We start from the raw sequence: 25,771 nt of genomic DNA, 5'->3' as shown, positions 1-25,771 counted from the left end.
CCATTATTTAGTCTCCAAAAAGTTCTTGTTAACACAAGACATTTTGTTGTTTGAACATACTTCTACGACAAAAATGGACTACTGCTCAATAATGTTTGAGCAAAAGATTCATGGTCCCTATGTTTGACCCTAAGGCTGCTAGATTTCTTGGCAATTTCTTCTTTATAGAATCACAGAAGAAATCAGATAGAAAGGAAATCATTTAGTCCAATCTACTGCTGAAAGTCAGGATCAGAAAAAGCAAACTAGAGCTTCAATTTGGACTTGAATGTCTCCAAGAATGGAACCTTTCTATTTGAGAAGTATGCGTCAAAAGAACAAACATATCTTAATTGGGCTTTTCCTTGAAAGGCATTTTTTTTTTTTCTTGTAATCAAACCTTACGTAGAGGTAAAACAAATTACATTATGCTTGGTATTAAGACTTGTTTTCTATCCAAAGTCTTACCTGATTGTAACATTCCCATATCAAAGACATCCTTCTTGAAGAAAGCTCTGAATGACAAAGGACTTGCACTGCAATCTTCTGAAAGTTTCTCAACAGCTTGTCCAAACATAGAAACTAAGTCATGAAGAGGTCCATCTAAATCAAGCTGATAAGTAGGAGGTAAAATCAAGCTCAGGCGTACAGAGACTGATGCACAAGATCCAGAACTGGACTTCACAGACTCACAATCAATTTGGAAGCCCTCTGATAACATCTTCTTTGCAAAATGTTTTCTGTGGAGTGGGTCATCAACTACTGCAGTAACATGCCATTCAATGGCAGCATCTCTAGGTAAGTTAGTTACAACGACCACAGCAAGCATCCCACACTCTGCAGGTACTTCACTATATGCTTCTGGATCGTCAACCTAAAAGATAAACAAAATATTTTGCATATTACATAACTGCTAGAAATTAATGTTGCTCCTATTCAGATGATATATTCCAAAAAAGTATCTACAGTACAGCTATTTCATGGTGGTTGGTTTTTGTTTTTGTTTTTTTTCCCTGTAAAATTTCCTTCATATTTAAGTCATCGAGCAACGATGAATTTGTCTGGCAGTTAATATCTGCTCATTTTTTCCTATTTAGACTACCACTATGCCTTTATCATGTAAGGAAATTCTGTTCTTAACATATTTAACAATTTAAATTTTTTTTTTTTTTTTGTATATGGCAATTTCTGTCAATTTCAATGAACAAAATTTCCATTCTTTAAAGAATAGAAATAGTAGTAAGTAATGAAGCTACAGCAGTGGATTAATAAAATGTACGTATTTAGTTTAAAAGTTGGAATACTAAAGATACAGCTTAGATACAGCAAAGATTCCTTTCAGACAATTGCGAACAGCAGAATGGTCTAAGTATTGTGTCCAGTTTTGGAACCCCCAACACAAGAAGGACATGGAGTTGTTGGAGCAGGTCCAGAGGAAGGCTATGAAGATGATCAGAGGGCTGGAGCACCTATGATATGATGACAGACAGAGAGCTGGGGCTGTTCAGCCTGGAGAAGAGAAGGCTCTGAGGAGACCTTATAGTGGCCTTCCAGCACCTGAAGGGGGCCTACAAGAAAGCTGGGGCAGGACTGTTTATAAGGGCAGGTAGCAACAGGACAAGGGGAAGTGATTTTAAACTGGAAGAGGGTAGATTTAGACTAGATATTGGGAAGAAATTCTTTACTGTGATGGTGGTGAAACACTAGAACAAGTTGTCTAGCGAGGTTGTGAATGCCCCCACCATGGAAGCATTCAAGGCCAGGTTGAATGGGGCTTTGAGCAACCTGGTCGAGAGGGAGGTGTCCCTGCCTATAGCAGGGGGGTTGGAACTAGGTGATCTTAAAGGTCCCTTCCAACCCAAATCATTCTATGATTCTATGTTTCTAAATGAACCCTTTTAAAGACAAGAGCATCTTCTCAATAGTGGAATTATTTTGAAAGCTTACTCAGTAAGCTAATTCTGAGAAACTGACCTCCTTTTTCTCTAATGGTATTAATGAAGCGGGAGAGGTTTTCTTCTTACTTCCTTGTAAGAATCTTAGGATAAATCACATTGGAGCATGTTGTTAAGGTATTGGAAGTGAATATAATGTTTCAAAACACTTAAGTGCTATGCCATGAGCCAGAGGAAGAAATTGTCAATTTGCAGTCACGTCAACACAAATCAACTGTACTCAAGTACACTATATAGCATTACCTGTAAAGCCTAAAATGAGTTCATAAAAGTATTATCTTGTCCCCATGTTCTTGCAAAGTATTCTATTATTTATTTTACAAGAATACACAGAGTAGAGGCCTCAGAATGCAGCTGAGGAATCACCTTGCAGTGGGCTGAAGCCCAGCTGGCAGTGAAGCTTCATAGCTACTTGCTTGCTCCTCCCACCCCAATGGCATAAATGAAGAAACTCAGGAACTGACATAAAAGCAGTTTGATAAGTGATGTAAAGAGGAGGAAAAAAGGAAAAAATACAAAACAGTTCATGCAAAGACAATCCCTTAACACCTGTCACAAGCAGACCTATGTCCATCCAGTCTCTGAGCAATGGGTACCTTTCCAAAACCCATCCCCTCATTGTTTTTATCACTGTATAAGGTGTCATATGGCATGGGATATCCCTTTGAACTGTTCAGGTCACCTATCCTGCCTGTGCCTTCCTTGGCTTCTTGTGCACCCCCACCCTATTTGCTGTGTGGGTAGTGTGAGGAGCAGAGAAGTCCTTGATGCAGCTCAGACACTGCTTAGATGTACCTAAAGCATGTCATGCACACTATTTTGTCCACTCATCCAATACACAGCACTGTAAGGGCTGCTATGAAGAAATTCAGCTCCATCCAGGCCAGACACACACTTAGGCTTTCTGTAACCTTGTAGTTAAATTCATATACTCATACACCTATTATACGACAATGTCTACTTATGGAAAACAACTCAATTTTATGATATATGCTCTCAAAAAGGATTAATGTACCTTATCTTTATCTGCTTTTTGAATAAATACATTCTAATTTGAAGAATTATAGGTATTTATAGGTATTTATTCTGTTCAGAAGATACTGTTTATCTTATTTTTTCCTCCATTTTTAAGAGCGACAATATATATATTAAGTGCTTTTGAGATTAGGGATTTATATTATCTTTGTGTACACAGATAATAACTTTTTTATATACCAATTTGCTTACCCTGCAGTATATTCTGTTTATACTGTCCATTGTCTGATCTCTAAAGGAAAAACAATAACAAGGCAAAGCTGTCATTTTACCTGAAGTTGATAAGGCCATATAACTCTCAGTACCTTCAATTCACAAGCTCAATTTTCATCCGCTTGCTCTCAACTTCAAGAGGAAGAAATAATGACATGTTACAGGCATTCACAAGGTTATTGACAAGCATTTTCCACAGAATATCTTTGATGCTTGACCCTTGTGAGCTGTTTACATGAAAAATGCACTTACTTCTATATTAACGATAGTGGAGTCTAATTCTAGCATCTAGCAATTGCTTTAGCATTTCTGTTTTTGATATGGGAACAAAAATAGGGATAATTTGTCTCAAATTGCAGTCACTTCAGTTATAAGAAAATCTCACTGAGTACTGTTTGCTTTCAGTACTTTCATTAGGCAAGCTGGGGCTGTTATTAAGGTACCAACACATAAATGTTATATTAGCACTTAACAGGAGGAGCACACAGTATTCTCCTCTAGGAGATGAATTCTAACCTTGTCAATATAATTCTGCTCTGAGTGCTGTAAAACAGTTTGAAAAGACGAAACACTGGAGTTTTGCACTGAGGGAAAAAAAAAAAGAAAAAAAAGGTATGCTCATTCAGGCTTAAAGGCCACTTTGCTGGCCCAAGGTGCTGTGGCAGTTTAGAAAAAAAGTCTAGAGAAGCTCTCTCAGGTCACATCAAGCACTAAGACAAACTTTTCTACTTCCCTGTACTTGTCTTAGGTTGTTAAATCAATTACTCACTATTTCTGCTTGCCTTCAGCTGCCATTTAGAATATGAAGAAATACATGAAAATTAAGGCCAGGAGAAAGCACATTTCCAAATTTAACAAACGAGAATCATTCTGAGTGAAAGACTGTTCATGGTGCACCTGTGCAGTACCATAGCACTCATAACCTTTAGCTTTAGAATTTGCACAAAGCACAAATGATAGAGCTACTGGGGACTAACAATCTTTCATCAGCTGCTAAAAATCATACATAAATACTACTAACAGTGACCTCTCCTGACTTATTTTCAAGAAATCACTGACATTTGTGCTGTACATGGATGCTGCATTTGAGTTACCCGTCAGAAATTTACAACTGTCTTAAACAGCTGAATATCGTTATGATAGCTTCCCTTGTACATGGGGATGAATATTTATGGGTCTGATAAGAAATTCTAATCATATAATGCTGGAACAATATAAGTTTGTATTAAGAGTGAAAATAAGTTACTCTGTACAATTGATTCTACATTGTCATCAGTGAGACAGCACTTTTTGGCAGATACCTACGGTAATAGGAAGAAGAACATGGATTTAAGGTTATTGCACAAGGATACTGCTGTAGAGCATTCTACAAACGAGCACGAGTTTCAGCCTAGTCCTTCTCCCACAGCTTCACAGTCTTGAAAAAGAGCAAGCACAAATTGAGGTAGAGGAAGCAGCTTGGCTTGGCCTATTATTCTTGAAAAAGAAGTGTCAAATAATTATTGGAAACCTCTGTGAAAATCTTATTAATGAGGTGATAAAACAAGGCCAGACAAAGTTGAAAGCAGTGATTCCTTAAAGTATGTACAACCTGAACTTTACAAATCTCTACAAATTTCATTATGCTGTAAGCGTAGCTGCTATCTAAAGGCATTTGCTCTTAAATAACTATTTCCTGGCTAAGAATTAACAGTACTCAAGTGATTTTCAAATTCATGTAAGAGGGTATGCCTGTAAAAGATCCTCATGTCCTGCTATGAGCATTTCCACAGGCAATTTAAACATTTAAACCAAAAACCAACACTGCAAAGTAAATTTGCACTAGGAATAGTTTGTCCGTCAACAGGAAAAATAAACAGAGTTAACGATTCAGTGGCAGACTGCTGAGGTACTATGGAGACCGATATTCTTCTATATCATATACATTTACATGCTCGCATTTAAAGAAGGTTCAAGCAGGAAGTCAGCATACTTCCACTGTGAAGGAGATAGCCTCTGAAAATAAATTAATCTGCAACAATGCCCTCTTCCAGGGATTGATGCAAACTGGATCATCTCAGAGACCAGACTATGACAGGATTCTGATTCTGTGTGAAGTGGTAAATCCCAGGACTTTGAAAAAAGATGTGATATGACAGTGATTTAAAGTGTGCGATTGTCTTATTTACCTGCAATTTTATGATAACAAATTTGACTGATACAATACTACAGTAAACACTGAAAAGGGTCCCATGCTATGTTAAGTAACATTGTGGAAAGTCCTCATGGACTGGTTAGTAGAGAATCACAGCAGATGACAGCAGTCAGAAAACCAAGTAAAACATGATGAATTGTTAACAAAAGAATAGAGATCACAGTGGGCTATGTTACGCCACTGTAGAAATTCACAGTTCATTCACATCTTATATAAAGATACACACCTCTTGATCTCTGATCAAGTTGAAAAAGGTCATACTAGATGCAAAATGTGTTCAGAGGAATAGAACAAGGATGATCAAAAAGCTCTGGAAAATTTGAATGAAAATGTTATCCAGCTTCCTTAAGGAGAATCTGACCAGGATTTACAAAGTCATGCATGACATAAAAAGAGTAGATCGAGATAAGAACTGATTGTGCATGCTCGTCTTTCTGTAAAAGAGCTATGGATCATCAAATGACATTAGGAAGAGCATGGTTACAAAAATTACAATAGTGGATGACACTTAAGATTCCTTGACAGAGTTCATGGTTCCAAGAGCATTACATAGATACAAGGGGAACCTGAACAAACATTTAGAAAATAGAGTCAGCAGGGATTATAAAAGAGACATATTAAAAATCCTACTAAAGAATAACTTAAAAAATAGTCAATAATTTATATAGTTATTAATGGTTTATATAAGTAATACAATAAATCTAATTAATTTAAATATGAACTGAAATAGTTTGAAGCTGAAAGAACATGAGAGTGGATATATACTTTTCATATTTTACTGTTCACATCTGCTTAGGACTACTGTTAGGAGTTAGAATACCAAGCAGAATGTTCACCATTATTACTATTCTTATATTGTTACACGAGAATTTATGCAGTACTGTGTTCAGTGAAGAAAAATAACTGGGCTTTCTTGACAAGGCAGGATGAATTTACATAACTAGTCCCTTCCAACATTTCTGTAATTGTTAATATTTATCTGAGTACTCCAGATTGATTTAACAGATTAATAGTGAGCATACAGTCAAGTAAGAGAATACAGGTAACAGCTTTGAAAGGAAAAGTGCTTCTTCAGTCAGTTGAGCAGAGGTATTGGCATCATAGTGGAAGATGCAGAGCTTAATCTGCATATTCTTGGCCTCCTTCTGAGGGAAGAAGAAATAAAAAGCCTCATCTCCTTTTTCCTGAAGCAGAAGCACAGAGAGAACTGGAATACTGCTTTTGAGGAGCTAAACATATTTTAAATTCTTGCTTATACGGATATAGCATTAGCATAGACAAGCAAACTCTAATGCACAGTGCCAACAGTGCCAAGCTTGAGGCTTGTCTGCTTGAGGCAACTGACACAGCAATGTAGATCTTGGGCCCCATTACCTCCAGAGCCATCAAGACTGTCAGCTGTGTTCTAACTCCTCTAACAGGTTCGTACTATGGATACTTACCTCAAATCTGCAAAAATATAAGGACAATTGGCTAGAAATATAAAGGGTCTAAAGGCATCACAGAACACCTACTGAAGTCCACAGTACTACAGCTAATAAGTGACATCACATTCAGTAAGCTATCTAATCTCAAGAAATGAGAATGGGAACTCAGTTTTCATTATATACATGCATAGACCAAAGCTGAGAAGATAGGTTGGTAGGGATATGTCTTAGCTAACACTTACGAAAATGTTTAATGCAGAAATATAAGCCTGTTTATAACACTGAATGGAAGGTTTACAACAGAGTGTGTCAATTCATTTTTAAATTTGTAATCAACCTATATCTCCACATTAAAGCAAAATAGCTAGCTGAAATGCTGTGTGCAGAATTCTTTCCTGAGATTTGCTCAGATACAAAGGTTATTGTGCTGGCTTACAGTATTACCACATTCTAGTGTTTTGTATGCCTTAGTTCTTAGTAACAAGTCACTCTATTTTCATTGTGTGTGTTCAAGACAGCTACAGAATACTCTTACACTAACATGTGCCTACTTCTTTAAAACAAAGCTCCAATGCTATGACCTTAGTTAAATGAAATACACTGGACTAGAATGGATCTAAACTAAATTATCTAGAGTGTGGTTTTAAAAGTGCTAAACTTAAAAGAGCATTTCTGTCTAATAGTGTATTTTTTCAAAATCAAGTCAAAACTATTCAAACCCCTAGGGAAAGAAGAATACTAAATATGACACAAACCTATATTGGAACAATTTTATAAGCATTTAATTCTTTTATTTAGTTTAATAGAAAAAGGTACAAACTTCAGTAATTAACATTAATTATGCAATTTTTTTTTTATTTTGACTAGCTTCCGTTTGTTCCAAATCAGAAATATTCTTTTTGTTGTGTAAGGTCTATCCACAGACTACCTACTTCACAGCTGAATGTGGAATCTAGCTATAAGAGAGATGAATGTGTAATTGCTATCCCTACAAAGAACTGACTCAGAGAACAAAAAGAAAGATACCCTGATGTTACTTTTAGAAGCTGAGAATACGAAAAACTTCCATGGTATGCATTATTACACCATTATAGTGGCATGATTAATGTGCCTGTAAATAATACATTTAAAACGTCTCTTACACTGCCTGCATAAAACAGAGTGCATCAAACTCCTGAGATCCAGTTTAGGCTTGCTAGAGAGTCTCTCACAACAATAGGTTTATGACTTTAAAAAGTAAAGATTCCACTAGGAAAACTGAAGAAGAATAAAAATGTCAGTTCCTGAAGAAAGTAGGATAGAAACAATCCTTTTCAACATCCTAGTTCATCTAATAAATAGGACACATACATTCCTGGTCTAACAGTCCTGAATTCAAAGAATGAAAACCACTGTGTTTTATAACAATACAACTGTTAAGACTTTTTGCAAAGCTTACAAAAATAAAGTCTGACATTTATTATTCTTTCCTGAAATAAAACAGATGCCAAAAATATACAAACACTAAACTGGAAGGCTAAAAATGAGATCTTGTGAATCTGAATATTCACTTTGGAATAAACACTGATAATATAAAAAAGAAACATGTTCTTCAGATATCTTAGTTCTCTCCACTACATAACGTGTTGGACAAAGCTGACAGTAGTTTGTATCATATATAAACTATTTTGTACAATGTCAGCAAGAACACCAAGAATGTACTTAGTTGATGTTACCCAATAAGGAGAATAGGGAGAAAAGAAGGTTCTACAACACCTGCTCCAAAAGTAATGCCTCCTATTTTATGAGTTTGGACTGCTATGTCAGATGCAGATGGCAGTTGAAGCTAAACCTTCCCACCAGTATTCTATCACATTTTGTTGCCATGCAGCAGATGACAGCTGAATGGCAGTCTGACAAAAAGGCGCCTGACACAGAAGTGCATATGGAGCAATGGTGTGCCATTGAATTCCTCCTTGTGGAACAAATGACACCCACTGACATTCACCAGTGCTTGCTGAATGTTTATGGAGACTTAACAGCCGATGTGAGCACAGTGAGGTGAATTTCTGTAGTGGCAGCAACTTTGGCTGGTGCAGATTTTTAGGGGTGCAGCATGCGGGCTCTTGTTGATTGCTAGCAAAAATGCATACCTGATGGTAGCAATTATGTTGATTACCATGCTTTGTAGCTGAGAATTTGCTCTATCAAATTACTGTTGTTGTGCTGTTTGTATCTATTGTAGTTTCCATGAAGTATCTGGGAGGCATTACTTTCAAAGTGACCTACATTTGTTTAGGCATCTGATAAAGCATTTTGCAGATTTGTGTGTGTGTGTGTAGTCTTCATCTGCCTTTCAGAAAGAGGAAAGTAGACACAGGAAAACAAATATGGATTTAGAAATATGGGAGCAATACTATTTCTGAGGGTACTTCTAATCAATTTTTCTTATTCTAGTAGACTTCAAATTAATGTGTTCTCTCCAGATAACATTTCTACAAGTTGGCATTTGAAAAAAAAAATTAAGAGTAAATAAAGTTAATTTGAATTTAAGTAAAAAGTAAATAAAGTAAGAAAAATGCTTTCTTGAAAATAATTGTATCGTAGTGATGCAAATTTAATTATTAGATATGAATTGGTCAGCAATTAATATGCCAAACATAGCTGCTGAGCTTTTGCCAAAGGCACTTTGTGGGTGAAAAAAAGATCTTACTTTAAACTGTTTTATCAATTACGTATAAAATCTCCACAATATATCTCTGCCTATTAGAATTTTTCAAGACTAAAATCTTCTTACATGGTAGTCAACCAAATATATAAGAAGAAACTACCACAAAAATTAACTAACATAACATAACCACTACCACACCAGTGAGTACTCTTAGGGAGGAAGTTGCACAATAAATCTGATAAATTTGATTTCAGAAGTAAAGACAGGCTTTGAGGGACATGGATGTTATATTTAAACCGATAGTCAAAACTTCCATGATGCACGGTCTCGGAATAGTACTACTGTAAGGATATCTAAGCTTTATATAATAAAAAAAGCAAATGTGGGAGCATGTGAAAAAAGAGCTTGTAAAAAAAATCAGATCAGTAACTATATAAAATCTATAGTTTACATCACTCAAACAGAATAATTTAGACACTTGGTATTCTTTTACCCTAACCACCAACTTCTGTAAGTGAAATACATTTTCTCCACTTCTGTGCGATAGACAAAAGGCTCAGCTGAAATTAAAGACATAACCATAAAAGCTCTCTTTTGATTATATTTAGTATATAAAAATATCATTTGTGTGTTAATTTTGCTTCTCTTTTCTATTATTGGATATGTGTTTTAAATCCTTTCACTTAGGACAATAAGAAGGCACAGAGCAAGCCCTGTGACATATCAAAATAAAAGCAATCAGTTTCACATTTCTATTAAGACATACTCAGCTTTGAACAAGTTTCTAGAAGAAATAAACAACTAAAAGCCTCAACAAAGACAGTATAAAAAGTCTGTAATAACTAGGTTAACACTTCTGTTTTCTGGGCTTACCAACGTAAGCCCAAAAGTTTCCTTAAAAAGTAATTATTTTAGCTTTTCAAGGTAATTTGAAAGAAAAAATAAAACATAAATTGGCATCAGACCCTCTATTCTCTCAGCCTGAGCAAGAACATCTCGTGTTGAAGGGCACTAGGACACATGTGAAGTTGGTTTTAACCAAGAAAGTGGCTCCAGTCAAACTGCAGACTGGAGCAGAAGGCATCTGAGATCACAGTCAGTACAGCAGCTAGCCCTAGTGACAAGCACCACATTGAGCTCTACACCAATCTCGTCAGAAATGATAAGGCAGAGACAAATGGACAAGTCTGTACCAAGTCAGAAAAAAGCAGAAAAGGATTACAGATCTCTATTTGGAGCATGGATGTGGCCACCAGCTCAGAAGATGGATGGTCCCCTGCATTTAAGTCAGCGCATAGTACTGATAGAGGGACGGAGCTATAGACAGCAGTCAAGAGAGCTGGCGTCCAGACACTGCACCACCATCCAGACTTGGTCTTGTGCTGAAGATGGTCTGCCCCATTCCATGTCTCTTAGAGCCATGTACATACATTTCTTAAAATACATCTAGGAATGGGTACTGCCCACTTCCCTGGGTGGGGTGGCCCATTCCAATGCCTAACCACCACCAAGATTAAGAAAATCTTCCTAATAGCCAATTTAAACCTCTCTTGGCACAACATGAGGCTGTTTTCTCATGTCCCATCACTTGTTACCTGAGAAAAGAGACCAAAACCATCCTCCTTGCTGTAACCTCCTTTTAGGTAGCTGTATTTTAGTCTAAGTACACTCAAAATAGGAATACCAGGTGAAACGTAATGGCCTGTGATATACAGGTCAGACTAAATGATCTGAAGGTGCCTTCCAGCCATAAAAGCTTCTAAAGCTAAGAAATCTGCTTTACCCACTATTTACAGTCTACAAGGCTGCTTTGCCTTTACTCTACCCACAATGAGAAGGCAACCTTCTTGTTCACTATGGCCTTTAATATCCCTTGCTGATGGTTTTAAATTTTTAAACAGCCTTACCTGTTGTGCTGCCTTTTATGTGTTCTCACACTTACAGATACAATTTTGGAAGCAAAATATCTAAACATTAAGCATAATAAAAATGAAACAGATTAAAGCTTCTCAGCAGTAGGGTGCAGCTGCAGCAAAATCCCTCCAGTTCCCCTACATTTCCTCCACAGCAGGGACTTTCTGTCAAGCTGTGAGTTAGTTCTATACAATAATACTGTCTGCTGTTACTGCAATTGTACCTTCCTGTATCTCACCGTTGTACTAAAAATTCACTTTGATTTTTGCTGTAGTCCTTGGTAATAATAATATTTAAATAAATTTCTGCAGAGCTAAACGCAAATTCCAGCACTGCGTGCTAGATACTCAAAAGGGCAGGCAAATGTAAAATTGGTAAGAAAATAATTACACATTAAAAAGCTGTTTTATTTGCTTTAAAGATATTAACAACTTCTCAGCAAACTAAAGGATCCTGAGCCAAGAGAAAACCAGTTAACGACTGGAGTTAAGATTCCTTGAAATACCTCTCAAACATACATCATTTAATATATCAGTTACACTGTGGAAAGAAAGATAACTACTTAAGGAACAAAGTCATAAATTGATAGCAATATAAACTGAAAGCAAATGAAGTCTGCCACATGAAACATGATCACAGACTGTCACTCTGAGGGTTTTATTCTTCATGTCTAGTGTCAAAAATAAGCACTTAGGAAAGAGATTCCACTTGAAAATTGAGAATGTGTACCCAAATGGGATGGAAAATGGGAAAAAGTTAATGATCAAAATCTGCATTAAGGATAGCTGTTTTTATGATTCAGAATTTAAATTTCAAATCTTGATTTTCTTTGAAAGAGAGCTAATTTTCAAATGAAGTTTCATCTTTTACTTCACATTCTAACTACAGTCATATGTTCTCCTGTAGACATACAGCATTTTTAGCAATTGTGGTTAAAACCTGTAATTAAATTTTGCATTATGCTTTCAACTGTGATGCTGTTAGAGCCAGAAAAAAAACAATTTGGAAATTCTGGTGATGCTACTAACCTCCTATGAACTGTAATGCTTTAACTCATTGAGACAGCCACCTTAAAAGTAGTATGATATATGGATTTGGGTCAGCAGTCCTGGCTGTGCCCACACCCACTGAATATGGAAATTAATTACATGCCAGCCAGACATCGCATATTCACTTGTGACAAGAATTTCAGGATAACTAATTTCAGGCACCTAAAAATTATAAGCCAAGCTTGAGATATGCATAACTTTTCAACAGTTACTGGAATGGCTCAAACGGAAAGCACAGTTCTCCTGATGGTGAGGATACTTACAACTGACATATTTAATGGGATATCAACTCTTACATTCAGGTGAACCCATGCACGGGAGCATGGAAATTTTTTAGTAAATGTTTTTTGTTCAACAGATTTTAATATAAATGCTAATTAAAAGTTGAAAAATTACAAATCCATATTCATGGGTATGTTTTGTACTTTTTCATATATTTAATTATATGCATATATATGTATATGGGAAGGATGGGACAATGAACACAAAAATGAATTGAAAATACATATATATATATACATATGCATACATCTTCCCCACATAATTATCTGTGCAGAACATGCATAGAGATATCATGCACCACGGAATGCATATCTAGAATTCCATGCAAATATACATTTGACAAATTATGACAAAACTTTACTGAAGTTATTGAATTAACTAGAAATTATAAAAAATCAGTATTTTCATCAATAAACGTATACGTTTTTACTCTTTTAGACTTCTTCACTGATTCATTTATTAAAAATAACTATACTAATAATTTATTTATAGCTTCTTTATAAGTAACTTAATAACTAAATAAAACAAAAAATTAATAAATTAAAATAAATATAGCCTACATAAATGAAGTAACTTGCTAAAACAAAGTTAAATGAATAAAATAAAATAATAAATAAATAACATCATTGTTTCTTTGTTGTGAACTGTCGACAGCAAGTCAGGTGGTCAGCTTTTGTTCCCACAAAGTTGGTTATAAATGAGATGCATAAAGACCTACATAATATTACCACTGAGTACTGTCTAAAAATGTTAGATTTCAAGTGTTACCAGTTGTGATCATTGTGTTACACCTAAAGAATCAACAAGGCTATACACATGTATCACATCAACTGGTAATGGTTTTATTTTTCATCCCAAAAGATGCATAAATACAGAGAGAAAGTTGAATGCTGAACTGGCATGCATGTTACTGAGTATGGACCAATTAGCATTGCTTGTTTTTGATATAGAAAGATTTAAATTTGATTTCAGAATAACACTAGTTCACTTTTAGGCTGCTGACATATTTGTTTGGAAGTGGAGTACAAAAAAGGATAAATATTTGTTTTGGCATTTATAAGTAGTCACACAGCAACAAAATTGAATTGAATATTAGCAGGAAGGGTCAAACTCTATTGCCATACCATCAACATCCACCTCCAGCATTGCAGGCCAACATGACAAAATAGGAGGCGTTACTTTTGGAGCATACCTCATATTATATAATAATAAGGAAGTATTTCCACTAGAAGATGATAAAGATTTAGGGCAGACCAGTTGTTAGTGAAAATGTCACTGAAAGTTGGGGTGGTGAACTTGCTGTTCTTTTGGTCCTAATCAACAGGATTACCTTGGCCAGAGAAGGACAGAAAAAGACCCTGATGAATCTCCTGAGGTTTCTTACTTTGTTAGGGGAATTTAAAATGCCCTACCTGGAATTAGGAATACAGTGACCTGAGTGAAAGTAGGGCCTTGAACACTTTTCAACCAGAATGGCATCCTACCCACTCTACAGAGGCACTGACAACAGGTACCAGCCTTGAGGCTGCAATCCTGCTAATGGCTTTCACAGCCATCACATGTAAGACTTTGGACAAGAAGCCCTGCATAATACTAGATGTGTATATGCCCTCCTGCTTAGCACAAAAGTGACAGGCTCAAAGCAGAATTAATATTTTCAGCAAAGGAGATGAAGAATCACTCAAAAAAAACCCAAAAACAACTCATATAAAGAGAGTGCTGCAGGGGAAAATCAGTCAACCTAGATGAACTAGGCTCTTTAGCACCCTCAATAACTAGATGTATTTTTTCACTGTGTCTAACTGAAAAACAAAGTTCATATGCATGTATATATTACCTATAAATGGCAAATAAGCTAGTGTAAATCATTTCATGGAAATCAGAGAGTTACTGTGACTTTTACCAGCTGAGGATTTGATTGTATCTCTATCTATTTACTAAAACATTCACACAACAAAACCTCCCTTTTCTTATCTTACATTGTTTATATTTTATATTTATGTTCTACAACAGGTTAGATGTTTAGAACATCAGATGCTTATATATATGTATTCAATGTATAATGAATGCTTTAGGAAAAACGTGCACTCTCCATTGTTCTTTGTGTCGCCCAAATCCCTTTTTAAAATTCATCAACATTTCACTATTATTACAAATAATCTTTTTTTTTTAATATAAAAGAAAAGGGTAATACTTTCACCTCCCACTGTGGCCCAGTGTCAAAAGGCAGAATATTTTCAAGGACCTCCAGAGTTCCAATGTCTGCATCTGACCCGTGTTAAAGATTCTCATTACAGTTGCTTCAAATGAATACAAAAGCTTTGTTTAATCCTAACTCAGGGGAAATGAAATACACTAGGCACGAGATGAAAGATCCAGTACCAGAGTGCTGTTTGAATGCACTGTGTGTTCTTAACATGGGCCATAAAAAAAGGCCATTTTAATATATCAAACTGTAGAATGCTCGAAAAAGCGTAGTAGCAAAATAAATGTTATAAACTTGATGAGACAAAAAAAGGAAAACAGAAACATATTTTCTTTCTACTGGAATTTTGATAGGCAATCCTTTCCAAAAACGTTCAGTTTTCTTTTGCCAAAATGATCGATGACATTAATTCATCCAAGAAAGATATTTATGCAGTGCAAATTTAGCTGGGTTTTAATCTACCATTTATACCTTCATAAAATCCATTTACTTCTTAAATTATTACTATTCTGTTCAAGAAGCAGGTAACAGAAGGAGACCATTTAAACTAGTATTACCTACACTACTGTCTATAGGGCGCATAATTTACAGAACTATTTGGAAATGTAACACTTGCATTCAACAGAAATACTAACTCATATATATGATAAAACACGCAAAAACATGTACCTGAATATTACAGTACATACCTGCTCACTGAAATCTGTTTGGTTTGTTGGTTTTCCATATTCCTTTTAAGTTACATGTAATTTTATCCATAGGTAAAGGGAATCTTAAACCTCTATCCAATCTATTGGAGTGTTAACAAACTTTGAATTCCATGATTTGAGCATAATCTATGTTCTACTTAGGATAGGGAATGCATTAATTTTACTTAAACTCATGCTCCCTATACTCCAAATGTTACGTGCACATCTCTACAACGCAACGCATTGCTGTTTCAAGACAGCATGACACCATTCTGTATGACTGCACTGCAGATGTAATTACTCCAGAAACAGCCACACGTAGCTAGACAGCTTCTAGATCTGGAGTTAACTTGCTTTTAACTAACTTGAGACTCTAAGTTTTCTGTAGGCAAAGCAGAAAGACACAGGGTAGTAGGAATGCTATTTACAGGATTGTCAAGGGAGACACAGTGCAGGGGATGCAAAGGCCCTTAAATGACTGCTCTATTTTTTAAAAGTTCTAGTTCAGGTTAATTTACATCTTTTGGTATCAGAACACTTTATATATATCTGGCAAAAAAGGGTTTAAATTTAGATATTTAAAGCTGGCATCAAGATGCACAGTGTGAAATAAGCAAGGAACCCATTTATAACATATATATCAGATAAAATACCACAAATCTTTCTGCCATCACTTCTGCATTGTGAGCCACCAAGACACATATTGTCATCAATCTGACTGGCACTCCTCACAGAAAGAAAGTCAATTATAGCACTCTTTGCTGGATTTGAAACTACTATGGAACAACCTCTCATACCGAATGCTTACTAAAAAAAGAGAAAGCTACACAGGAAAATTTTTAAGTTTGTCTCATCTTTGATCAAGAATTTACTGGAGGAAGAGGATGAAAAAAATAGATGAGGACAGAAAATAAGTGGGAGCAGACTACTGAAATAATTCAGAATGGAAAATGGAATTAATCTACAATATTACCATCTGAAAAAAGAAAAAGAATGTATAAAATGAATCGCTGAAGTAAAAGGCACATTTTATGGTCCTAGAGCTATTAAAAAGTGCTGCAATTGCATGAAATATTACATTCCCATGTAATTCTTTCTTCAATTGTTAACAAAAAATATTGTTTTCACTGTTTCATCAAAATTTTCCAAATCTCCCTTCACCATTTCAGTTCACTTACAAACACAGGTAAACTAAAACTTCAAGGTGGTAACAAAACTTTATGTACTGAATATGTTAAATATTTCCCTATACTTCTTTTCATAGAAATCAGAGATAACTTCAGATACTTCTGGAAAATATTTCCCAGACTTTTGTGTATAATATCAAATCAAAATGAGAGCTGAAACTCACTTTTGTTATTCAGTCATGATAATCAAGAACTGTATTTCAAAAGCAGGAAATGGCCTCTGAGTTATTCTGTGATTAAGATCATGTGCTCTTATCTCAGAGACAATACTAAATTACTACTACTTTGTCACGGAATGTAAATTTGATTAAGAACAGCCAAAACAAATACCTATTACACCAATTACCAAAACTGAAAAATGTTACTGGCCTAGCTGTACTCATTCTTGCTGGGCTTTAGCAAGATGTAAGAATAATCAAACACAGCAGTTAAACAAGGTGAATGCCTGAAATCTTAATACATTACAGCATGTTTCTTCCTCATATAATTAAGAATGACAAAAGTAGATATTGTGAGGCATAAAAAATGTAGTTATGATCTTATTTATCTCAGCTAATCTAGTGGAGTCTGCAGCACAGACAGATGTGCAATGCACCACTTCAAATACACCAACAAAGTACTGCAGGAATGATTCTCCACAGAAAACCCATGGGAAGTGGAAAAAGTAGGTAGGGGCTGGACTCAGATTTGAACTAAATATAGTGAGAGCTCTATCCAAACTGCACAACTCAATCTCTATTGAATCTAGTGTGTACACAAAGTAAATTAGTAAAATTTTGCAGGCACACTCACTGTTATATCATTATACAATAATTATTTGGAATATTTCCATCTATCAATAATGCCATCTGTCCCACCCAATACAAATGGACTACAACCCATCTGGCTTATTTTTTCTATTGATTACTCTGCTGAATGAGTTAGCAAAACTGCTTTTAAAATTATCATATTACATGACACTGTCATTAAAAGATGTGAAGTAAAAAAAAACCACACATGATAAGACTTAATTGGGAGTCTGTCAGCTCTTCTTCCAGAAAGTTTTAGCAATGCTAAATGCTTTTTTTTTTTTTTTTTCTCTTTTTTTCTTTATTTTTTTTTTTAGATGGGGGCTACTTAAAATGCAAACTACTGGATTGGGCAGAACTGTTCCTCCACACTACCACACAATTGTTACTATTTCTGACTAACAAAGCTTCTTGAAGGTATCAAGAAGGTGTCAAAAGGTGTCTAAAGCATGCTGGTGTGAGCTTACTATTTATTAGAACTCCTAAGGAGACTGTGGAAGGAGAGTAGCTTAAAAATGGAGTGCTGGAAGCTGTTGATGGCTGGCACTTGTATTTGTTAATTCCAATTATTTTCCAATTATTTGGCTTTGATTATATGTTTGTATAACCGTCTTTATTCTGCTTTATTCTGTTTTTACAGCACTGTTTTATCTTTTGATTTTAACTACTGCTTTCCTTAACTTTAATTTCTACAATAAACACTACTTAATAATAATGTAAACTTTCCTGTCTATCTGAGTTTCAGCTGGTAAGGAATTGCTTTCTTCTGAGTGTCTGATATGGTGCTATGCTTTTGTTCTAGAAGAAATACAATATTGATAACAAACCAATGATCATACTTGCTGCTGAGCAGTGTTGTACAGGGCCAAAGCTATTCTCAGTGAAGGGCCTGAGGAGTTGAGACAGAATTAGGACTGCTGACTTAAAGTGGCCAAAGGGATATTCTATACCATATGACATCACAGGGAAGGAGTTTTTTAGGGGCTGGGAGTTCATCTGGATCTTCTTCACTGCTCAGGGCTGACTGAGCATTGTTTGGGGGAGATGGTGACCAATTATTTGTGCATCACATGTTATATATGTTCACATATATTTATATTTATATAGTCTATTCTCCTTTTCTCTGTTTTAGTAAGTAATTTTATCTCAATCCATGAGTTCTACTTTGTGGGTTTTTATTCTCAATTCTCTCCCTCCTCCATCCCATTGGGAAGGGGGAAGAGGCAGAGGAGGATTGTGTGGTGCTTAGACATTTGCTGGGTTAAGCCACAAAGCCATCCACAGAACTTAAATTCTTACCTAGGCTCCCTTAATCTAGTTTCAGTTTCTACAATGCCCTGTTAGTTTTAGCAAGGGAATCCTCTCTTGTGTATACTTAAAATGCTGAGCCTAAGATTTTTTGCCAGCCCAGTGATTTAATGTTGCTTTGGTGTAAGTCCTTACTGGGGTTGCTTTCTTATTCTTCCCTTGCTGCTCATTTTTTCTTTCTCAACGGTGGATTCTTACTACAACCTTCCATCCCTCCACTAGACTTCTTATTTCTCTGCCCCTGAATAGTTATTCCAACAACACTGCAACTCCAACTGATGTAGGAAGAAGACAGAAGGAGAGGCAGGGTCTGTATTCCAGCTCTGTGGATATCATCCTTAATGGCTGGGCTTAGAGAGGCAATATTTGAGGCAATACTGGAGCAGTCAGGCTGCAGGGAACAGTGACTGGAGAAAAGACACTGAGTTCCCTCCTGGAGTGAGGGAAAGCGGGATGGCAGCAATGGATAGGAGCTGTGCGAATAGCAAGGAATTACGTGGAAGTACACAGTCAGAGACTGATTGAAGAAAGCAAGTAAATAGTTACTAGAAAGTCCAGCCTAGTTACTGTTGCTGTTGTCTCCCTCTTCCCATCCTTAACACTGACTAGAGCCACTCATCTGCTTATATATGAAAAGATATGGTTATTAGGAAACATTCTGAAATTATTTTTCTTTTCATAGATGAAGAAGTTCCTAGGTTATTGTAATGGTCAGCTTCACGCCCACATCCTGCTCTTAAAACTTGTGTGTTATATAAACATACACAGAGAACAATTCTCACATTTCTATGTTACTTTCTGTTAGGTCATAAACAATGTATACAATTTCTATATTATATAAATATAATATAATATATTATATAAATATATATAACATAAAATATATTATATATATATTATATATTGCATATAAGATATATAATATATATCTTTATAATAGATTATATATAATATATATAATATATATAAATATATATAATATAATATAATATATAATGTATTATGTGCATATATATATATATATATAAATATATATATAAAATATATGAAATATATAAAATAACTCAACTGAAATTGTGGACTGGTATTATTTGTGTAGAGGATATTTACCAGACATCACTATGTCACAGAATAATAATCATTTTTGATGCTCCAAAAGAAACCTTTGACAGTTGTGATGCCTATGCTCTAGTCACTTTGTTAAATACAATTAATTCAATCATAATACACGATAATTTCACTATTAAACACAGAATATTTAGCAAGCAGAAATGCAAAGTCTAAAATCTCTACTAAAATACAATTAATACTATGGTTTATAATGTCTAGTTTACGAGAATTGAGTTATGATATTCATTGTGTTCTTTTTTCCATGGCTGACAGAAGAGCAATTTCAATTGAGACATCATTTGTTCCTATTAAGCAATCTGCAGGTTGTTATTGATTCATGCCTTTGACCACTGCTTTGAATAAAGTTCAAGAATAACAAAATACTTTTATGTTTGTTTGACTTAATTTACTTGCAGAAAACAGACTATTATTTCATTTCTATGATTCTATGATTCAGGCCACTGTATGTCCTAGAACTCTCTGTAGTACTATTGGCATAAAACAAACAAACAAAAAACTAAGATAAACAAGGGATGTGCTACTGATATTTTTAAACATAGATGCCTTCAGAATAAAGCTACTGTGTTCTGGCTTCTGGAAAGCGAGTATCTTACAGGCTCCTTCAAATAAAACATTAAGAGGTATGAAAAGTACATTTCCTGTTTTTATTGATTCTATGGAGGCAAGGAGAAGTGTAATATGTTTTAACAGTAAGCTCTACTGTTTTCCTCTGTTCCCAAGGTTGAATCAGCCAAAAAGAACATTTCTCCTAATAATATGCCAGCTAGTACTTCTGCAAAACAAAAGCTCATTGATGAATATCTATTTAAATTAAATTAACAATTGCATGATCAGTTATATTTTCAGGAAATGATAGTTCCCGCTGGTTCTTTGCGATAGAAGTGTTTGAAACATCTTTTTCTACGCTTTGCTGTTTACATAACCAATTCCTAATCATAAAAGTATGCATAGCATGAAAAAAATGCAACCATATCCATTGATAAAACGATAGGGAAATTGGAATATTCAGCTGATAATCCATCTTGTTCCCACTGATATTTTAACTTTTTCCAATTTTTAGATCCTGCTGTGGTACATATTACTCACCTCCTAATATTTTTGTACTATTTCTGATACTGTCATTAATGAATAAAACCTAATTAGCACAGAGCAAGATTCATAAGCACCCTACAGCAATGCTTTATACATAAATCCTCTAGGATGTTTTCTTTTAAACATTCCCAAAGCCTGCTAGGCAGCTAACTCTTCACAGGAGTATGTGTAGGCAGCAATCCATTCTTTAAGCTATGACTTGAGCAATCAGAAAGTGACACGAGCCAGATACTATTAATAACCCAAAAGCAAGCAATCTCATGAGGTGTTTCTCAAGTAGCTAAGAAGAAACTGTCTAGTTATATCATTAAGTGTAAGACCTAGAAGACCATATAAAGAGCAGCTGGAATGTACAATAATTACAGAGTATTTATAAGATTCTACATGGAAAAAGGAAAATTTTCAAAGAACAGCAAAACATTACCAATCTGCCCTCAAATCTGTGCCTGTATATATTACAAATAAGGAAGTATGTGGGCTTCATGGTCATGGTACATGTTACTTATTAGCCACAGAACAAAAAACAGTTTCAGCTTTTCAAAATGACCAAGCTTTACAGGATCAACTCTGACAATATTGTCTCTACCCTAAATTAGCTTAATGATGCTATGACTCCATGCAGCATCTCTAATTGCAGCCTCAAAGACATCATGAAATGGTAAATCTTATTAAAAATGACAGCTAAAGATAGTATACTGTTAAGATAATATTGAAAATGCACTGATGTCACACTTGCTGTTTCCATTTAAAGCTTGCAGCACTGATCTATAAAACCCATAAAGTTGGCAGACTCAACATCATCTTAAGAACTATGCTAATATCTCCATGGCAAGTCTGAGAACTGGGTATAAACATAATTAGTAAAAACAAAGGCTGAGATCTTCAATAAGACACAAACTTTGGAACAATGTCCTTTACAGAAAAAAAACCTAAGACATGACTGAATTACAAAAGAATAAAATAGCTCTCTGTGTGATGGTCTTATTTAGAGGAACGTATCTTTCTGAGTTCCTTAAGTGATTCCAAACAAAACCATAAAAAGTTATTACCATTTTTCAGCAGCAGTCATAAAGATGAGGCTATTTCTACACTCTGCAAGTTAGCTACTTCTGAGAATTTTAAGTAAATAAGAACTTTAATAACTGACCTGTTTCAAATATACTGTAAAATTCAAGGCATTCACGAAAAATACTAGAACATAAAAAACACCTGACAGCATGCCCTAGAGTAGAAATTGCAATGTGTAAAACAAACAGTACATTTTACAGTAAAAACAGAAATGAAAAACCAGATCTTAGCAGACCTGTAAGAGTGCTACAGAGAAGACTGGGAATCTTTCAAATTCAATACCCTTAGTCTTGGAGGAAGGTACTTAGGAGGATATCTTATTACAAAATCTATGTTAACTGTGTCAGCTTTCATGCAAGTCTACCTATTGCCTCAGAAAAACAGACAGACTGAGCATGAATTCAAACAGAAAGAAAAGATTTGGGAAGCATTGTCCCTTCTAACAGGGCAATATTAACTATTAATGTATGCTATGCTTCCAGGCCACATATCTCCCAAGAAACTATAACAAAAAAATTCTATTAAGTTCCATAGCAATTATGTAGTAACTACTCTTGTTTACTCATTTATAGAGTAGCTACATTTTGTTTATAAGATTTGCGGTCATTACCTTTTTAATGCTTGCAGAGTGTTCTGTGGCTATTTAAGCAAAATGGTACGTGCATAACGGAAATGACTATGATATTATAAATCACTGGGGAAATTATTGTACTGTTAGAGATAATCTAGAGTCAACCAGTAAACTGGCACACCCCATCCTGTTATAAAAGTCCAGCTGAATAATAAATAATAATAAGCAGCGAAATGCTAAACTCAGTTGTCATGACAATATTGCTTGTAAGAAAGAATGGGAGAAAAAAATCTCAACAGAACAACTAACAAAAAGTTAAAGTGCCCTGTTCCTACTCTACAAAAATATATGGGCAGAGGTAATTCAAATAAGGTATTGTTCACATTTTTACTAGAGGAACTGACTGCTTTTTAAGAGTTTTTTTCCATATTGCTTTGGGAATTAAGACAAAGTTAGTGATGAATATAACTTTCTATTAAGCAATTTTCTTTCTCAATTGTGCACAACCACTTATGAGCCAGAACATAACAGCTCAATCAGACCTTATTATATTAGCTTTACTTGAACCACTCTGAAATGTACTGAGAAAATTCTGATATTACTACAAGACAGAGGGAGGAAAAAGACAACTTCGAATGAGGGAAGTGGATATCACAGCTACCTTTTTACAATCTCTTAATTTCTTCTTCCATATAGAATGAGCAACAGGAATGTGTTTGCTGTCGGTTACATAGCAGATCGCTGTGATCACATGGAGTAGCGTAGTCTTCTGGCTCATAGCCTGGAGGACTTTCTCAACATGACTGAGAGCAACTGTGGCCTCAGTCCACACACCACCACTAACAAGCTGCATAGTACACGGTACTAGGCCAATCTGTCCAGCACAGTAGAGAATATCTCCAACCTGGAGGAATAAATAAATAAATAAAATTATAGGATTACATAGGAAACAAAGGAAAAAAAAATCAATTTTCCAAGTAATTTCTTTCAGCATTACTGTTCTTTGCAATCCTTTATCAGTCACTAAAAATGTAGCAAACGTCATTCTAAAGGTCAGTTTTGATAGGGCTTTATATACTTCACATGAATACAGCACCATAATAAACTTTAAACCAACAGTTAATATATGGATGTATGCATCACCTCAAAGTAATATCCTACGTAACTGTTAGTTTGTGTTGATGCCCCAATATGATTAAATACATTCTTGCTTTCTTTTAAGTAAGCTTCCATTTCTTTTCAATATTCATTTGTTTCACTGTACATTTTCAGAGTGAGAATTGCACACTGTCTTTCAGAGTATTACAAAAATCATCATACACCTCTTGGAAGCAAAAGCAAATTGCAGATTGAAAATAAGATACAAAAGAGTGCTACTTAATTAGAGATGGGTTTGTCTTTTGAAAATTGAATTAAATGGGCGGTCAGATATGCCACAAATATATGTTAAACCGAACTGCAATGCAGTTACCTTGGGCTGATTTTCCTATATTTTCCCAGCAACACTGAACACCTGTTTTCTTGAAAGGAGGCAGAAAAGGAAATTTTTATTCTTACGATTCAGACATCTCAGAGATTTATTATAAAACCTTAATGTAAATATCAGAACTTTTCATCCTCTTATTCTGTACTTCTCTACAAGGTCTATACATTCCCTGATCAGAGAAGCAATGAATATTGTTCCAAATCAGAAGAAAACTAAGCACAGAAGTGGGAAGTAAGGTGGGCGTAATCACCTTTGAAGACTGCATAGGAAGCAATTTGCTGTAGAGAGGGGAAATGGACTGAGCAAGATATCTTCAGAAATTTTTTTCCAGAACTTACTGTAAAAACTGTAAAAATTCTTTACAATTAAGAAAAATTTAAAAAGAAATCTGTGTCCTAGAAGACATGGCAATCAAACCATGTGACAGACCCATATGCAACTCCAAATCTGTCCTCATAACTGTCTGTGCCTCACAAAAGACTCACACATGTAACTATTGGAAGAGTATCTTATACAATTTGGCATACAAGTTCTATGATTAGCAGCTGAAGAGGGGGAGGAGGCAGAGAGGAAACATATCAACTGACACTCATCAACAATTTAAATTGTTTAAAATATCTGAAATATTGTTTTGATAATGCTATATATAATCCTGAATTTTGAAAAGAAATATGCAAGTAATATTTTACTTTATAGGAACAAATGGTCTTTTTTTTTTTTTTTTTTTTTTTTTTCTAGTGCTATTTTAAAATATGTGCCATTGAACGAGGGAGTCCAGCCAGCTATCAAGTGGCATACTGACAAGATGAGAAAAAAATTCAAGAAGATATGATTCAGAGAGGCACAGGTTTGTTTTAAAATTAAGCCATTTATTTCTACCTCTGCTAAGTGAAACCCATGTACTAGTCAAAAACTCTGATACAGGTAGTTAATAGTTTACAGAAAAAAATCACACTGGCAATATTTCTTCCTCTTTCTGTTGGGCTCCTGGTTTTCCATGTATTACCCATTTTAATTATTAGGTAGACAGAAGAGCTGTTCACCCAGTTCACTTCCTCTTTCTTGAACAGATTGTTTGAGACATAATATGAATACTAATTAATGATAAAATATCTGTCAGTGTTTTGAAATACGGACTAAGATAGCACTTTCTTAAAGTATCTTGGATAGTTCTGATACAATTAGCTACATTGATCATAAGCAAGGTCAAAAAATATCTCTGAAGGATTTGAGCAAAATTGGCACTGCTTTTGGCTCAGGTTCAGTGGGAATTTTGCAGAGTTCGTTAAAAAATAATTTTAAAAAAACCCTCTGTTCCTAACATACTTGTTTGTATCCTAAGCTGTAATTAATAGAAAAACAGAGTTCTCAACATGCTACTATGCTATGAAAGGGTGGATTCAAGGGGGAAGAAGGGGAAAAGGGTCAAAAGAGGCCATAGGTTTTGAGCAACTGTACTTCAGGGGGACATAATTGAGAGTAAGGAGAGGGGGAGGGATGTTCTCCTCATTCCCAGTGACTTGGTCATGAAAAGCAAATATAAATAA

General features: G+C 35.1%; 1 protein-coding gene across 9 annotated transcripts in view; it reads right to left on the bottom strand.

Moving 5' to 3' along the window:
* The window catches only part of DPH6 (diphthamine biosynthesis 6), a 177,631-nt gene that overhangs the window by 37,503 nt on the left and 114,357 nt on the right, over window positions 1-25,771 (bottom strand). For 8 of the 9 annotated variants that reach the window (XM_042813691.1, XM_042813693.1, XM_042813695.1 and 5 more), the window contains 2 exons: window positions 23,400-23,642; window positions 448-853 (listed from right to left, as the gene is read on the bottom strand). In XM_042813691.1, coding sequence (XP_042669625.1) covers window positions 448-853; window positions 23,400-23,642 — 649 coding nt within the window. The remainder of the gene's footprint in view (window positions 1-447; window positions 854-23,399; window positions 23,643-25,771) is intronic. The other variant, XM_042813696.1, reaches the window with a different exon arrangement.

Source organism: Centrocercus urophasianus, unplaced genomic scaffold, assembly GCF_019232065.1.
Source record: "Centrocercus urophasianus isolate 14NV4802_14NV808 unplaced genomic scaffold, USGS_Curo_1.0 seq_14, whole genome shotgun sequence".
Lineage (NCBI taxonomy): Eukaryota > Metazoa > Chordata > Aves > Galliformes > Phasianidae > Centrocercus > Centrocercus urophasianus.
The sequence above is the reverse complement of the archived record's forward strand: the minus strand, read 5'-3'. Positions and strand labels throughout refer to the sequence as shown.